This window comes from Sus scrofa, chromosome 5, assembly GCF_000003025.6.
Source record: "Sus scrofa isolate TJ Tabasco breed Duroc chromosome 5, Sscrofa11.1, whole genome shotgun sequence".
Taxonomy (NCBI): Eukaryota; Metazoa; Chordata; class Mammalia; order Artiodactyla; family Suidae; genus Sus; species Sus scrofa.
In genome coordinates, this window is record NC_010447.5 from 93174932 (window position 1) to 93193078 (window position 18147).

The following is an 18147-nucleotide window of genomic DNA, read 5'->3' on the forward strand; positions in this document are numbered from 1 at the left end:
ATAACAGGTAGTAAACAGCACCCTGCAGTCCTTGACGTGCAACTACACACCACCTATGTCGTGAGGGTAAAGAGGCACGGACTGACTTCTTAGTGTATATTCGGTTGATATTAAATCCACATGTCCCTTCCTAATAAATACAGTATCTACCCCGTAGCAGACACTGCTCAGTCCTCACAACAGCCTGAGAAGTATTATTATAACCTCCATTTCAAAGATAAAGAAATCGAGGCTTCAAGAGACTAAGAAACGCGCTCGAATAATTGCTAGAACCGACACGGGTCTTTCTGCTTACAAGGTACATTTTCACAAAGTACCTTGTAGAACAAACTTTTGACCGCTGTGTTAGACTGCCTCCTGTTGGAAGAATGGGGTTCAGAAGTGACTTCTCAAGCTGGCCAGACTGCCCTTCTCCAAACACACCTCCAATACTCTTCACCCTTTTCCCAAGCCATTAATTGATTGGTGGTTGAATTTAGTTGAAGGCCTCCGCCAGCCAACGCAAAACGGGTCAAACAACCCTTGAGTTTGTCCCCTGGTCACATGCATAGGGCTTTCCCTTCACCTCGAGCTTGGTTTTAACAGCCTCACCCTAGTATTTATCCAGCATTAGTTATACTTGCATTGACAAATACATCAATGTTTAGAGTGAAAAAAACCATTTCATTGGCGGTTAGGTTGTCTGTCTTACATGAGGGGGTGTAATCAGTTGCTGCTGACGCTGTTAATGTATCTGAGGATTTTGTAGGAAAGTGGGTAATAAGATCGTCTTTCCATGACACATGCTCATTGGTAAAGCTATCTGTCTCATGAGCTGGAAGCTTTAGCTATTTGATGTGAAACTACTTTTTTTTTCCTTTTTTTTAAGTGGGCTATATGGAGTTTTGGTACTGGCTAGACATTGCCTCTAACTGATTCTTGCGTTCAACCTAGAATTGCTAATAGGGTTAAGGGGCATCTTTAGAATTAAGTATTATTCTCTGAACTTTTTGCTTTTATGTTACACATCAGTTCACAGTGGTGGAGTGAACTGTGTGTCATTCCATCCTTCGGGTAACTACCTCATCACTGCTTCTTCCGATGGTACCCTTAAGATTCTGGACCTCCTAGAAGGAAGGCTCATATATACACTTCAAGGACATACGGTATGGACACTAACATTTTTGTTTTCTAAATGATATATATTTAAACATTTTGATCCATGGTATTCGATGGCTTTATTGTTTTTGCAAGTGTAACATACTGCTGCTATCATAATTTTTTCATTGTTTACTTTTGCTTCTCTGGAAGCCACCCTTAGCAGTGTTATTTAATGTCATTCTCGTCGAAGCGAATGTCTGTCTTCAGTGGCCGTTGACTCAGTCTCCACTGCTGCTTTCATCAGTATGCAGCACAGATGGGGTTAAACGGTGACAGATGTGTTTTTTCCTTCCTGGTGATCTTCCCGAGCCGTGGAGGCGTCTCACCAGCTCCGACATTCTTAGCCTCTAACGCCGCCTCCCTCCCTCCCTGCGCTACCCTGTTTGGTGAATTTAGAAGGAGAAATTGGACAAGTGGGGCCCTCTGCCCTCGGGAACCTGTCCTCCCTGGTTCCCTCTGATATTTCTCATGGGGAGGCCTGCCTCCGTCCGGTCCTGCCTGTGACCGGGTACTCAAATCTGACTCATTCTGAGATTCAGTTCTAGAAGCCCATTTGCCCACATATAAAGCCACATTCTCTGTTTTTAAGTCTTCATCAGTAAGAAAGATGGGGGGGGGAGGAGTTCCCGTTGTGGCTCAGCGGGTTATGAACCCGACTAGTTTCCATGAAGATGCGGGTTCGATCCCTGGCCTCACTCAGTGAGTTAAGTGTCTGGTGTTGCCATGAGCTGTGGTGTAGGTCACAGATGTGGCTTAGATCCCGCATTGCTGTGGTTGTGGTGTAGGCCAGCAGCTGCAGCTCTGATTTGACCCCTAGCCTAGGGACTTCCATATGCCACGTGTGTGGCACTACCAAAAAGAAATATATATATATCTCTTCGTCTTATTTCTCAGTTGGTTTAGAAAACAGTAGGGAAGAGGGGTGCTATTTATTGAACCTGTTCAATTACGCGCGCGCGCACACATACGTGCACACGCGCACACATGCAAATAATGTTATGTAATAAAAGAAAAACTAAAAAAACTAAAGAAAATCTTTTTTAAGTATAAAAACTATCCTTCCTCTCTGGGTAAATATTCAAACTTCTCTAAATTTTTTAGAATGCATCCTCTTTTATAAAAATGAGATGTACTAGATACTTCCTTTTAACCAAGTATAAGCTATTTATATCCAGAAATAGAATGGGCTTTGTGATCTAGGGGAGAAGGGTTTTTTTTTTTTTCTGCCTCCATATATCCTGCCAGACTTCCTGCCTGCTTTATCATTTGTTCTGCAGCCGTGTTAGAGTGAAGCAGAAATAGATAGTAACCAGTCAGGTACTTGTGTATCCCTGGATTTAGGATAAACAACCAGTAACAGTGGCCAAGGATGAAAATATCCATGGAAGAAATACGGAGTAATAGAGAAAAAGATACATAATAATTTAGGAAAAAAAAACAAAACAAAACACTACACATGAAGATGGAATTTTTTATCTTTAGCTGGAGGTGAAGGTGTTGATGAAGCTATAATAATCTGAGTCAGTGGGATGGTTTACTTGAAAAACATAAGACGTTGTCCTCCCAAATTTTCTTGTACCAGATGGACATATTAAAAACAGTGTACCGGGAGTTCCCTTCATGGCTCAGCAGTTAACGAACCTGGCCAGCATCCATGAGGATGCAGGTTCAATCCCTGGCCTCGCTCAGTGGGTTAAGGATCCAGTGTTGCCATGAGCTGTGGTGTAGGTCACAGACACGGCTCAGATCCTGCGTTACTGTGACTGTGGTGTAGGCTGGCGGCTGTAGCTCGGATTCAGTCCCTAGCCTGGGAACTTCCTTATGCCGTGGGTGCCACCCTAAAAAGCAAAAAGCAAAAAACAAACAAACAGTGTCCTAATATTTTTGAGATGAGAAATAATTACTTTAATCTCGACTGAAAAATTGACCTAGAAGTCATGTGATGACTCGTCCAACTCTACAGCCATTGCTCAATTTCACCTTCTCGGGTTCCCTCTCACACAGGTAATCTTAGCGGCTTCCTAGTGGCCTCCAGCCATTCATTCTTACTCCAGCTCATCACTCTAACAGTCATGGTACAGTTTTCATCCGTCACAGCTCTGCTCCCGTCCATGTCCTGTTCTTGAAACTGAACGGCGCGCTGTTGCCCACAGTGAAGCCTGTGGAGCGCAGGAACGGACCTTTGTTTATAGAGACTCACAGCACCTACGGAGTTATCGCTGTGTTTCTGCTAGTGATTTGCAGCATATAGAGAGAATCTAAGGCCAGAACATCTTAACAAAAATTCTTACTAACGTACATATGCTTAAGCTTGTCCTAAAAGGAAGAGAAGTGTGTTTTTTCCTGTTTCATAGTCTCTTCTTTGATTTAGCATCATATATACATGTTTTAATATAATTGGGTTGGCTCTTTGATTTCCTTTGTCTGCCTTAGTTGCTAGTAGCTGGATGTGTTCTCTCAGATTTATTGCATAAATAATCTGTATAAATTAGGATGAAAAATTAATACTCCCTCCCTCCCTGGGCCATGAGAACAATATTACCAAGCAGTTTTTTCTTGTATCTCCCTTTATTTCTTAGGGGCCTGTCTTCACTGTTTCGTTTTCAAAAGGCGGAGAGCTGTTTACCTCAGGAGGAGCAGATGCACAGGTTTGTAAGTCTGTCGGCTCCCTCTCTGATTTGGTTAGAGGAGTGGCGTCAGAGACCTTGGCCAAGACTTTTGCAACCCATATTTTATATATGTTAAGATGATTATCAATGAGGTCGTATTTTAATTTAGCGCCAGGAAGTCTGCTATTTCATAGCTGAAATAGTGCTAGTTCTGATGGTTTGGGGAACTAAAATAGCACTTATTTTCTTTTGCTCATCTTTATACTTAATTATACGTAAAACTGATGCTTAACTGGATGCCCAGCATTGGTATGGCCCTTTCACTTAAATTATTGCCTATTCATTTCTTGTTTTTCAAATGTTAGTTAGCCTTCTTGAGGATGATAAATTAAATTGTTTATATGGCAAATCAGCATTTATTTGAAATGACCAAAGCCAGTCAGAGCCATAGTCACTGAATAAGGTGGACAACGAAGCCAAAAATAAGATTTTGGACTTGAAAAAAAAGAGGATTTTAAGGTAAAAAATTACTTCCTTAATACGAATTTTAAAGCGTATATAAAGGGGGCAATTTGAAATGCTAAATCTCTCTGTACCACCCTTAAAAAAAGCATTGAGACATAATAATGTTGGAACATATATCTAGCCTTCTTGACTATTTTGAGAGACAATTCTATGTATTCATTTTTTTAAAATTCACTTCTGCTTGTACATGCAAATCACTAACTGCCACCCTGATTCATTTCTTACAGGTCTTATTATGGAGGACTAACTTTGATGAATTGAATTGTAAAGATGTTATTAAAAGAAACCTCAAAAGATTACACTTTGATTCACCGCCACATCTTCTTGATATCTACCCACGAACACCACATCCCCACGAGGGAAAAACTGAGACTGTCCAGGTGAGTACTTTGTGCATATTCGTCCCATGAGTTTTAAGTGTACACGCTGGGGCTGTGGGTCAGCCAGATGCTCGAAATTAACTGTGTAAGACCTGGTCTCGCTTTAAAGCAGCTGCACTTGAAGAAACAGTTACTTTCACTGGTACCTTAAAACTACAGAGTAATGTGTAATCGCGCTAAAGTCTCTGATATTTGCTTCTTGAAGACTAGGAAATACAACTTAAGACTGTGTTATTAATGATGGGAAATGAGGAATCAAATCTAAGGCCTCCGGAGATGGTAAAGCTTCATATTCTCGATGGGTTTAGGGAGCTCTTGTGATGGCCGTTGTGAGAACAGGGCAGAATTTTTATAACAGTTATTGAAATAGGTATCCTGAAGCCCTATTCTAGAAGAAGGAAAAAAAAAAATCTATGGACGGTAAAAAGAAGAGATGTAAGCAATTATCCTAATAGTTGAGACCATTGTATGTTTGCCAACATATATTTTCAAGTAATAATTATTTACCTAGCTGTAACTTTTTGTTGACCAGTTCCCTTAGGTCCTATGGATTTAAATGTTCTACTCTCCTCAAAGAAAAAAAAATTCACTTTTGCCATATATTTAGCTGGTGTTGGTCTGTTTCTTTCCATTTTGCATGACCCTTCTTAGGCTCTTTTCTCTTAGCAAGAGCTGATACCAGGAATCACTATTATCTGTTCATTTGAATGTTTTCCCATCATTGGCAGAGTCTTTCTTTGCTTTTACAGTGGATGTTTTGAATTCTTAGGATATCATTTCTGAGTGGCAGTTCACAGCTGCCTCAAGCGTGTTATTCACACTGCGGTTCCAGACCACTTCTCATGGTCTCTGGGTCCCTCTCCCCTGTCCGTTGATTCCCTGTGATTTGTTGATTCCCCGTGCTCACATGCATTCATATAAAATATATATGAAATATATTTTATTTTGCATTGTCCTTTCTTGTTTTACCCAAGCAGGTTTTATTGACTCTTGGTATTTTTTTTTTTTTTTTGACTCTTGGTATTTTTTATCTACTGTTTCTGTGGCTTAGCTGGGCCTGATCAGCAGCCTTGCTGCTACCCTCTCATCAGCTCAGCCACTTGCCTTTGCCGAGAGGTAGGTGACAGAGCTGTAGGCTGAAGCCTGTATCCTCACTCCGGATTCAGTGATAACTTAGGAGACATCACAGGGCCCCCGCCTTGAGGACTCAGGCCGCTTTCTCTGAGATGTACCCTCAGCCCCAGCCTTCTTAAAAATGTCAAGTTGTCTGAGTAGCTCTGCTCTGACAGTGCCTCCAGAAGGCAGTAAAACCAGCTGGGTTGCATTGTATGGCCAGGTCAAGGTGACCCAGGCCGTGCAGAGCCACTCTCGACCCGTATTTTTCACATACACACTTTAAAAATCCATTAACGTGCGGCTTTTCATCTTAGAATTACAGCTCCGTTTCTCTGCACGGAATCTTGAATGCTGGACTGAATTTTGTTTGTTGCCTTAAGAAAGTCAGCCTCTGCATACTTTCTTAGTGATCCTGAGCAACCCCCCCCCCCACATACTCACTGAGTGGGGACGGGGAGGAAGTCGCAGGAGCAATTGTCGTATCTGTCATTTATCTGCCTAGAAATTTTTAGAAAATGTTGCTTCTGAGAAAGCGAATGTCCGAATACATCATTCCGTTTCCAGGCCTAAGGGATCAGGGACCAGTTCTTAAAGAGCTGTAATCCATTTCTTTCCCTTTCCTTGGTCCCGGCAGATGATTAGAGAAACTAATGTTCTGCCCACCTAAGCGTAAACAATGAATTATGATTTGCTGCTCTCAGGATGGCTCGTGTAAAGGAGAGGGATGAGAACAATGTCCTGACAGGATACTGATTGTACTCGTATTCTTTACAACTCCACTTTCTGTATATATATTTTTAAATGTTTAGCAGAAGGCTTGGTTTTTGCTAGGTGCCCAGTAAGTACTAGTATTGAACATTCAGTACATATCAGTTACTACCTGGAAACTTTATACTTATTTTCCACTTAAATTAAGTGTGCAATATGACTTAGCTTCGTCAAAATTCAGATTTTGTGGTGTGCAATGCCAGAGAAGTGCTAGGATTTTGTTTTGTCTGGTTTTGTTTTTCCCTTAAAATCTCTTATAACAAAGCGAGGGTGTAAAGTTTTCTGGACAGAGAACATCTTCAATATTATAAATAAGTAATCGTGAAATATTGAATTATGTTTAAAGACTTCAAATTCATGTTTGTGAAACCCTCGTCGAGACAAAAGACTATTACTTCTAAAATCACTTAGAATAGTATGAATCAGAATAGAAGTTGTACTGTGTTGATTTAAGATTAGCAAATTTTACTTTGAAGTACTAAGTTTGATGGGTTAGATTTTTTTCAGAGCTTTAGGCAAGGTCAACTTATATGTTATTTTAGAAATATTTGGAATCTAGCAACTCTCTTTTTGAGGTCAGAATTCTTGATTAAAAGAATAAAAATGTATCACTAGAAGATAGGAAAGAAATGGCGTCTAAATGATCTAATTTCGCCACCTTAACTCTTTTTACAGTAACCACAAGTATTTCATTTCTGGGTTTGAAGATAACATAGCCTTCCTATGATTTGTCTTTTATTATGTTTTCTATGAGGCTCATCTGCATTGCATAATCTCAGTCTTCTGGGTAAAAATGTTCAGCCTTTTACAAAAGCCACTTGTTTGCCAGCCTTAATGGCGCCGCTTGTTGGAAGGTTCTGGCGTCTTAGACCTTGGGAACCAGCTGAGTACAAATATAAATCACCAGTTCCTACATGGACAGAACGGGTGAGCGCCCAATTGCTTTTAGAATAAATGAGAGAAGAAGGCCCCGGGGAAGAAGGCGAGAAGCACCAAGTCCTTTCGGCCTTGTGAGACCGACCCCTCTCCTTTCTGCGTATCTAACCTCAAGTCTTTGCAAGGCTCCTGGCCCGGGCACTCCATCTTAATCAACACCTAAGAGCAGGTTCTTTCTTGTGGGAAAGACGCCCACTTTCCAAACAAAGTGTCTTAACCCTGCCTGGATTGTGCATGGGAGCGTCACCTGTTCACGCGGACTTTGTCTTCTTCAGACCGTCACAAGCTACACTGCACAGTCCAGCCCCCAGACAACACCCAGCTTTCCTTCCTTCCGGAGGAGCTAACTTAGTGTGTGTGTCTGTCACTTTTCTCCCAGCAGTGCCCTACTGTTCTGCATATTTTGGTGGGAGGCCATAGAGCCATTCTAAGGGATAGTGGTAGATCTTGATGATGGAAAGGCATTAAAATAGCTCTTCCAGGAGAATTGCAGAATATTGTAAGAAGGGGTTATGGTTAGTTAAAAAGCTTTTGTTAATAAAGTAATTGTTTTGATGGCTCCTAATTTTATAATGGCTACTTGAGATTACCTTAGTCTGTAAATTGCATGGGAAATTCTGTACAATATTCAGCAAGAAGGAAAACTCCCTTTAACATAACCAAATAGTTATTATATAAACAATAATAATTTGTAGTAGTCAGGGCATGGTTCATGGTTAAAAACTATAAGCGATCCATTTGAGTCTTGGACTCTGAGATTGAGCTTTTATCTCAACCTTCTATAAAGGTGAAAACATAATTTATGATAAAAATAACCACTCTTCTACCAATTTTGTGTTTTAGTTCTAGCAGTGGTATATGTCTATATTGTTTTGGGCCTTAGAAATGTTCTTTAGAGATTACATTATCATAATAATAGCAGTAATAATAATCTAACATATGCATCATTATTCTAATTGCCTTACATAAACTGTCATTAAATCATCCTAAAAACTCTGTCACATAAGTACCATTTTCATCCCATGAGAAACTGAGGCGCATGTGAGTTAAATCTTAAAGTGGCGGTATGAGAATTTCAACCCATTCACTCTGGTTCTCTTCTGTACCTTCAACGATCTTGATGCAGTGCCTCATTAGAATCAAAATTTAATTTCATCTTGTTAGCAGATAATACGTGTTGGACCCTGTACTAGCTTTAGAGCATGCCGCAGTGCGCAAGATGGGCATGGTTCTTGTCCTTCAGCATTTGTTAGGAGCAGGGTTTGAGCTCATGGACGCCTCGACGTGATGGACACTCCAGAACCTCAGAGCGGGGTGGCATCTGTGAGGTCATGTACCCCCACCCTCCCTTGCCTGAATGCATGAATCTCTTGCTGGGTGACGGAGAACTCAGCTCCCCATAAGGCAGCCTCCTCTGTTTCAAGGCCCCTGTAGTTATGGAAGGGTTCTTTCCTTTAATCAAAATGGAGAGCTAGAAGGTCCTATTCATATTCTCGGAGGTCAGCCTGCAGAGAACTTTAGTGCACGTGTCACTACCTCAGCACCTGCTCATTATGGAGAAGACCGTACGCTTTTACTTAGTAGTAATTTCCTGCTTCATCTTAACGCACGTGGCAGCAGCTGCCACAATTCGGCAAGATATCGAAGCTCAAGGATTTCTCTATGAGAGATGCTGACCATTTCCATGTGACTTAGATTCTTTTGGAGCAGCTGCCGTTTCAGATGGCAAAACCAGATTCTCTTTCTCATTGGGAAACCCTTTCATGTCTACACTAGGTGGCAGTAGAGAAAAGAGAATAACAAGCCTCTGGCCATCTAGCTCAAGATTCAAAGGAAAAGTGAGTCGGCCTCAGGTTTCACCTTTGCCTCAACTCTGGATTCAGAGCTGATAGGAAGGTGGCTGTGCGTTCAGCTCAAGGAGCAGCCAGAAACATAAGTGCTGGCAGGCTGGGCAGATAGTCCTGCATGGTTCTGATTCCTTCTTTTACTGCAGGGTGGCAATTATTGGGTGTGTACATCTCTCCCTCGTACACAACTGGCTGGATAAATATAAGAAACGCTTAATATTTCCAAAGCTAGAGCTCTACTCATCAAACTTGATAAGTGCTATCTATCTACCTGTTTGTTTGTTTTGCTTTTGGGGGCTATACTCACAGCATATGGAGGTTCCCAGGCTAGGGGTTGAACTGGAGCCACAGCTGCCAGCCTACACCACAGCCACAGCAATGCAGGATTCGAGCCACGTCTGCAACCTACACCCCAGCTTGAGGCAACGCCGGATCCTTAACCCACTGAGCGAGGCCAGGGATCGAACCCTCATCCTCATAGATCCTAGTCGGATTCATTATAGCTGAGCCACAGGGGAACTCCTGATAAGTGCTGTTTAAATCATTCCACTCCTCTTACCATCAGCTCAGCCCTTCTTACCACAGTCCCTGACTGTTGCAGTGTTGTCCTCACTGTTCTCCCTGCTTTATTCTTGACACCCTGCTTGCCCCTGTCAGAGTAATCTTCTTAGAGCACATTCGCGCCTCCAGTGTTTCTGGGCCTTCCCACGTTCCGTCACCCCCACGATTTGACCCTCGCCAACCACTCTTGCTGCTGCCCAGTGCACAAGTATCGTGTCCGCGTTCTGCCTCTATGCCCCGAGCTGCACGTACCCTCATCTCTGTCTCTCTCTTTGTTTTCTAAACCTTTTTAAAAGGAACTCTCTCAGGCTCCGTTTCCTCCATGGGAAGCCTTTCTCACCAAGTGTTCAGTCAACAGTTTCTCCTTTGAGGTTCACCAGGGCACTTGCTTTTGGCACCATTTATTTGATACCAAGTTCCACTCCTTAAGCTGCCCTTGTTTACGTCTTTGTATTCATAATGTTCAATAAATAATTAGTGATCATGTGATTTCTTTCTTTCTCTCTCTCTCTTTTTTTTTTTTTTCTCTCTGAATTCTGAAATAACCACCCTCAGAGTCAGTGGCTACCCTAGTTGGTTATTCCCTTGCTTTTCTTTTTAATTTTACTATAAATGTTTAAATCAGTGATTAGATATTTTTTCATTTTGGATAATTTTAAACTTTATTTGAAAAAATTTTTTTTCCTTCTGTTTTTAGAGCCGCACCCATGGCATATGGAGGTTCCCAGGCTAGGGGTCTATTTGGAGCTGTAGCTGCCAGCCTACACCAGAGCCACAGTAACGCAGGATCTGAGCCGCATCTGCGACCTACACCACAGCTCACAGCAACGCCGGATCCTTAACCCTCTGAGCAAGGTCAGGGATTGAACCCACAACCTCATGGTTCCAAGTCGGATTCATTTCCACTGTGCCACGATGGGAATTCCCTTAAACTTTATATAAATAGAATCATACTGCATATATTTTTCTATAGCCTGCTTTTTCACTTAACACTAAAATCCTGAGATTCATATGAATTTCATTCATTTTCACTGCTGTATAGGATCCCAGTGAATTTACTACAGTAGTAATTCTCGTGATTTGTGAATCTCTTCTACTCTTGATGAACATTTAGGGATTTCTGACTGTGATTTGTGTTCATTTTTGCCATTACAAACTTTGTTGCTATAAACAGTGTCAGCATCACTAAGCTTTTTAGCTTTTGCAATCTAATGGGTATTAAGTAGCATTTTGCTTTAATCTTTCCTTTTCTAATTACTGCTAATGTTTCTGAAAATCTCTCCATAGTCTAGATAACTCTTAGATTATAATTTTTACTTGGGATTGCCATTCTTTGCACGTTGATTAGTAGGTTTTTCTTATATATATTGTAGCTATTTGTCCTTTTTCAGTTTTAGACGTAGAATCTCTTCCTGTTCCATTATCTGATTGTTAACTTTGTGGTTTCCATTGTTAAACAGAAATCCTTAATTTTAATGTAATCAGATGGATCAATTTTTTTTTTTTTTTTGCCTTATGGTTTTCCTTTTCGAAGCTTTTGTTTAAGACGTCTTTCTCTACCCTAAGCCAGAAAGATATTTTCCTACATTTACTCCCATAAATTTTACAGTTTTAAATAACTTCTAGGTATCTAATTTATCTGCTGTCCATCTTTGTATGTAATATTAGGCAGGGATCATTTATTGAACTAGTTTTCTCAGGTAAAAATCATCTTTCCTCTTCTGACTTGTGACATCGCTTTTCTTTTGTATTTCTTTTCTGTATATACAGGGCTCTGCTTCTGAGCTCTTGATGGTACAACCTTCTATTTATGTGAAACTTCTTTATTGACTTTACATGAGTTTTTTTTTTTTTTTCATAGATGTCTTATGCATCTTTGTTTTTTCGGATGTATTTAAAAATTTTATGATATTGTAAATGTTTTTTTTTTAATTTACATTTTCTAATTGCGTACTGAAATGCAGACATACACTTGGTTTTCCTGTATTGATTTTGGATCTAGTAAACTGCCTTATTTGTTTTAATGATTTAGCAGTAACTTCTGTGGAGATGTCTTTATATATGAATGACAATTTCTATTTCTTCTCTTCAAATTCTTACCTCTTAATGCTTTTATTTCCTTTTCTTATCTTAATGAACTGGCTAGGACTTTTTTCTGCATCTTTTGAGGTGGGTCATTTTATTTTATTTTTAAAATCCCTTTGTAGATGAATCTCACTTATTTTCGAATGTAAAAGCAGCTTTTTATTCCTGGGATAAGTTCGTCTGGGTTAGGATGATCTTTTCTTATATATTAGACTTGATAGACTAATATTTTAGTGAAAGTTTTTGTATCCATATTAGTGAATATACCATTATATTTTAGTTTTAGAATATATTAGGAAATACCCCCTAGATTGTTACAGATGGCTTCTGGTTTCTTATGGCATAAAAATCTAATATTAGTTTTTTTTAACGTGTGTACACAGATTAATCCAAAGCTTGATGTAATCGATTTGCAGACCTCCGCTCCCCCTGTTGTGGACATCCTTTCTTTTGATTCTACTACAGTAAGTTTTATTTGGCATTTGAGTGGTGTTTTAATTGTTTGGCACAGTCTATTTTCCTTAAAAAGTATGTGGGAGAGAAGAAAACAAATGGGCTAAATAGCCTAACAGCATAGAAATAGCCTTGTTCAAAAAGTTGTATTTACAGTGTATCTAAATAGCCACAAGGGGGAGCTTCGCCAGTTTCCAAAAGCTTTAATGGGACAACCTTGAGCACAGTGGAATCCATACTCATTGTCGCATTTCCTAAGGTGCTTCCCGCCCCCCGACCGCCCCGTGTGACATTTCACTTGCTGTCTCATAGCAGATTTCCTTCTTTGGTAATTGCCTTCAAAAGGTGCTAAACTTATGTCTAGTCTCCTTAGAACCTGAAAGAAAAGCAGTCATTTCTCTTTGTTCATCTATCTTGATGGATAATACAGGAATTAAGAGGTATTTTTAACACTTGCAATGCTGTTCTAAAAAACTATATACATATAATTTATTTACTCAGTGTATCCAACGTCTTCAGAAATTGAGAGTTTAGCTTTTCATTTTGCCTGTGCTCAGTCCTTGCAAAGCAGATCGTCTCTGCCATCGAGTCTGCTGGTCAGGGCAAAACCAGACATTAAATCGAACGGGAGGAGTGGTGTGGTCTTCGGCAACGCCACTGGGATGGTGTCAGCATTGTCCAGTGTGTCGGGTAAATTATTAATACATGGCCAAACAAGAGAACAAACAAGCAACAAACACTTGGCATTACAACAGTGCAGCCTCTGCAGTGGATCCCAAGAATTGTATTCAGTGTAGAGGAGTTCTGAAGAGGACTAGCCTACCTTGAGTCTGTCGTGTACCAGAAAGAAGTCTGCTTATTAAAGGGTCTTTTCAGTGTTAATTCCACGGCAGAGAAGACTCCTAGATCACTTGTGAGAGGTTCCAAAGACAGGAAATCAGCTAGGGGGTCGAGTGGGGGCTGATTGTCTAAGAGAAGCCCAAGAATCATTGGGGACACCTAGGACCTTACGTGAATCTGTGGTCTCATCTCTACATTCTTTGTGCTTAAAAATAACTTTATAAATGTTTCCCTGCATTAATAACTTAATGACATAAAAAACTAACTAGACATTGAATTCTTGCCACAGTGCATGGCTTATAGTAGGTGCTCCATACCTTTATGTTTGAGGAACTGCTCAAAAGGCATGCTGTTGAAATGTGCAAATTCTGGTGAGTTGCGTTTTTGTTCCAGTAGTGAGAGGAGCAAAAGATAGGTTGTTTTGAGATGTGCTGCTTCCTTGTGAGGTGGTTGGTAGGCTACACTTGGGTGTTTCTGGCCTAGAAGATATCAGAGATCATCAAAAGCCTTTGTTCTGTGCTCTGAGACTCTCTCTCCCCGCCAGAACCCTTCAAACTTTGCAAAGCCTCATTGACCTGAGCGATCCAGGTGTTCTCCATAGTGTGCAATGGAGGAGGTTATAACTGCCACCCAGCAAGTGACAGCAGGGTGTCTGTCCCTGGGTGGTCATGCAGCAGTGTCATAGTCAAGTGTCTGCGCTGTACGACCCTAACTCAGGCATACAATGTATGTGGGATTTCAAGGAGACAATTCTTATAATAAACACATGATACGTTTGCAGTTGTGTTACAAAACAGAATAATAGGACCAAAGAAGACAGTTAGTATCCATATAAGGGATAACGTTAGGCTGAATTATTTGAAATTGCCAGCTTGTAGGCAAAAACAATCCAGCACCAGTGATTTCCCACAGCTCAACCCAATATATAAGCATTACAGAAAGATTCCCCACGGTTCCTTTGAGTTGTGTGCTTGATGCCACATAAAAATAAAAACAAACAAGAAAATGCAGAAAACAAAAACTCGTTTGCTATAAATTGGTTTGGCTAGTGGAGTCCCAGGAAAGTAGTTTTTGTTTGTTTGTTTTAGCTGCTTGCCTCCAGGCAAGCCATAGAGAATCCTGATTTTATTTATTTTACCAATACCATTTTCTGAAGATATAAATGCTCATAAAGCATTTAGGGTTTTTTGTTTGTTTGTTTGTTTCTTTCTTTCTTTTTTTTTTTTTTTTTTTTTTTTGGTCTTTTTAGGGCCTCATTCACGGCACATGGAGGTTCCTAGGCTACGGGTCGAATCAGAGCTGCAGCTCCTGGCCTACCCACAGCCACAGCAACGAGGGATCCGAGCCACATCCACAACCTACACCACAGCTCAGGACAACACTGGATCCTTAACCTAATGAGTGAGGCCAGGGATCGAACCTGCGTCCTCATGGATCCTCGTCAGATTCATTTCCATTGAGCTGCAATGGGAACTGTGCATTTAGATTTTTATGTATAATATCTAGAGAGCTTTCCTTTGAATTTTCAATGTATGTATCCTTGCTTTAGCTCAGAGACAAGTGGTTAGAAAACTAAAGTGAAATCATGTACAGATTTGCCTTTCTTTTAATCTAGTGGTAAGTAATTCTTAATCTGTAATCTCCTCTTACTATTGGCTGCTTTTCTTTTGCTTCTGCACAACAAATCAAGGATCATTGTAAAGGCGATTTTGGCATGAAGCACTATTGTGGTCTGAACTTTGCATATGGTTATAAATTCAAAACCTGGAGACGTATTGGAAGCTCAAAAAAGCAGTAATTAAAGGTGGTTTTGGTTCTCGTTATTGTGGCTACTTTTCACTTTGGGAGTTTGTTTGATTTTTGTTGACTGGAAGAAAGTTTCCTTAGAAATTCATTTTCTTCAAGATGAGATAGAAAAAGATCACTCTTTAGACCTTAATTTGTGAAATTTCCTGCGGGATAAAAGCAGGTTCGTTATGATAGAAGAAATCGTTGGCTTCTGTTGCTGTTGGACTTGCTTTAATATTACATCCAGATGATGTGGAGATGAGTGTGGACTGGTGTCTATGCTCTGATGCCTCCTTACTACAGAGAATTCATTCCAGCATACACAGTGTCACAGTTGCTGTCTGTGTGGCGTGCACTTGTGTCTCTAATGCCAGGCAGGAAATTTGATACAGTCTTTCAGGATCAAAATAAACTGTTACCAATCTGCATTTTTAAAGTTTTGTTGTAAAAAAAATGTTTCTGTAAAGGGATGTGCTGGCTGTCACATAGACATAGTTTAAAAATGTTGATCTCAAATTTCTGAATCTTGTTCCAATACATTGTCACTTGTTATCTACTGATCTTCCAAAGATTATTTAGTTCAAGATTCCCATTGAGTCTTTTAATGTTTTCATTTATTCTATTAGAAATAGACCAAGGTGTTTGGTTTTTTTGGGTCCTTCCTTCCTTCCTTCCTTCCTTTCTTTCTTTCTTCCTTTCTTGCTTGCTTGCTTTCTTGCTTGCTTGCTTTCTTGCTTGCTTTCTTGCTTTCTCTCTCTCTCTCTCTCCATGTTTTTAGGGCCATACCCATGACGTTGTGAGGTTCTCAGGCTAGGGGTTGAATCGGAGCTGTAGCTGCTGGCCTATACCACACTCACAGCAATGCCAGATCTGAGCCACATCTGCGACCTGCGTACACCACAGCGCATGGCAATGCCAGATCCTTAACCCACTGAGCGAGGCAAGGGATCAAAACTGTGTCCTCGTGGATCTTAGATTCGTTTCTGCTGAGCCACAGTGGGGACTCCAGACCAAGGTTTTGTCATCAGAATTGTACAAGGGCATTTGGTCTTAGCATCGACATGTGATGTGGCTACACAGGGTATCCCAGACCTTCCCACACCCTCAGCCCCTTTCCCCCAAAGGCAAGCGAGACAGGGATTTCTCTTGTGTCCTACTATAAAGTGGTGTTTTCTTTAATACCAACTAAAGAAAATTTACTTAAAGTACTCTAGGATTATTAAAATTGTTTTTCTTAGGTAAACCCTATTCCTAAGTATTTTATTACTATTTGTCCTACAAATGAACAAAGTGAAATGGACAGTCTCGCAAGTGTTCCTCTGATTGGCTGTCCAAACCTTGGACTCTTCTCTGAGATTTGAGAGCATGTTCTAGTTTTCTTGCTGGCAACCATATAGAGTATGAATGTAACGTTTATGTCTGTCTTTAGAATTAGGGATCGTTTTCAGTTAAATTAATTGTTCACAATAAACTGAGAATTTGCAGTTACATCATGGAAGAAAGTCAAGGTCATCAGTCAAAATATTTAAGCCCTACTTCATGGAGGCATTACGTGAGATACTGAAGACAGGGGTCAGGCTGGCTGCCTGACCTCAAGAAACGTACAGCCTAGCCGGGGAGAAATAGTAGCAGAAGAAGTAAGTGGCCGTTTCAGTATCCTAGATGCCAAGTGTACATGATTTTGCCAAATGTAAGGTTGACACGGGAGTATTCAGAAAAGGCCTCAAAGCGGCTAGAGGAAACTAGAAGACCTCTCTGGAAGAAAACCTTTGACCAGTCTTGACCTGACCAGAGATGGGTAGGATTTGGATAGGAAAATTCCAGGTGAAGAAAGCAACATATAAGTATATGCCTCAGGAGTGACTGAAAACGTAGTACATGCCACGATAATGCGAGGACATCCGTCTCATGCAGGGTCTCCGCACTGCCTGACTCACTGGGTAGCAGCGGTGGTAGGATTCTGGGAGCACACTCCCTCACGCATGTTTTTGGCTCCCAGTTAGTACTTCTTGAGTAACAAGAAAATAACCTGCCCCAGAGAAGCCTGCATTCTATATCCTCATGGGGTGGGGGGAGAAGAAGCAAAGTACAGATTGAAAAAGATGGACCATTTAGTGTAGTCGGGAGAAGCAACGCAACGTATAATAGCACGAAAGTCAGGTGAGAAGGGTGGTGCACTTCGAGAGCCTGGCTGGGACGAGAGTCCCATGGAAGGTGACACTCGAGTGGGGAACTGGAGGAGTGAAGGGAGCAAGTCGGATGAGTGTCTGGGAAGGCTGTCCAGGCCGGTGGAGCAGTGCTGGGAGGCGGGAGGAAGCCCGAGGGTCCCCTGCGCAGGAGGCCACGTCGGATGCGTGTTCTAACAGGGTCGCGCTGGCTCTGCTCTGAATCAGCTGGGGCGGGTGCCGTGTGGAGGGCAGCGAAGAGACGCGTTCAGAAGCGAATGAAATCATCAGGCAGGAGGCAGTAGTCGCTTGATCCAGGGTGGTGGCAGAAGGGGTGGTGGTAAGTCATCTGATGCTGGATATATTTTGAGGGCAGGGCCGGAGGATTTCCTGACAGATTGGATGCCGGCTGTGGGATTCCCTATCTCCTTTCCCTGGGGACAGTCAGGTGCAGCCCTGAGTAATCTCAGCACAGCCAAGATTATCTCCTGGCTCTGCACCACTTTCCCCGAGGGACTGCTGAGAGAAAAAAAAGACTTACTTTTTTTTTTTTTTTTTTTTTTTTGCTGTCCTCTTTTCTCGGATCTGGAAAACTGACTTAAGAGACTGAAGACCCTGAGAGGCACAGTGTTGAAACATACTTCTCTTTCCTGAGTGCTTTAGATTCACATTTTTCAGTAAAGTTCCCTGGATTCCTTTTTGGAAATATTGTTGCATCAGCCTATTTTTTTAGGAAGAAAACAGTTAACCACTTTCAAATGGAGGCTGTATATGCTATCTGAAAATATTAACATATTGACAACATATAAGGACATACTGAGAGTAAACCTGCAGATACAGAGAGGATATCTCCAGGGCTGTTGTGGCAACAGTTCGTCCTGGTTACTAGACAACATTGCGTAACTAGTTGAGAGTTATTCCAGTTCCCAACTGC

General features: G+C 41.2%; 1 protein-coding gene across 3 annotated transcripts in view; it reads left to right on the forward strand.

Moving 5' to 3' along the window:
- Positions 1–18147, forward strand: part of POC1B (POC1 centriolar protein B) — a 90506-nt gene that overhangs the window by 42914 nt on the left and 29445 nt on the right. For 2 of the 3 annotated variants that reach the window (XM_021092774.1, XM_021092775.1), the window contains 4 exons: positions 1012–1145; positions 3720–3788; positions 4502–4654; positions 12351–12431. In XM_021092774.1, the coding sequence (XP_020948433.1) occupies positions 1012–1145; positions 3720–3788; positions 4502–4654; positions 12351–12431 (437 nt within the window). The remainder of the gene's footprint in view (positions 1–1011; positions 1146–3719; positions 3789–4501; positions 4655–12350; positions 12432–18147) is intronic. The other variant, XM_021092776.1, reaches the window with a different exon arrangement.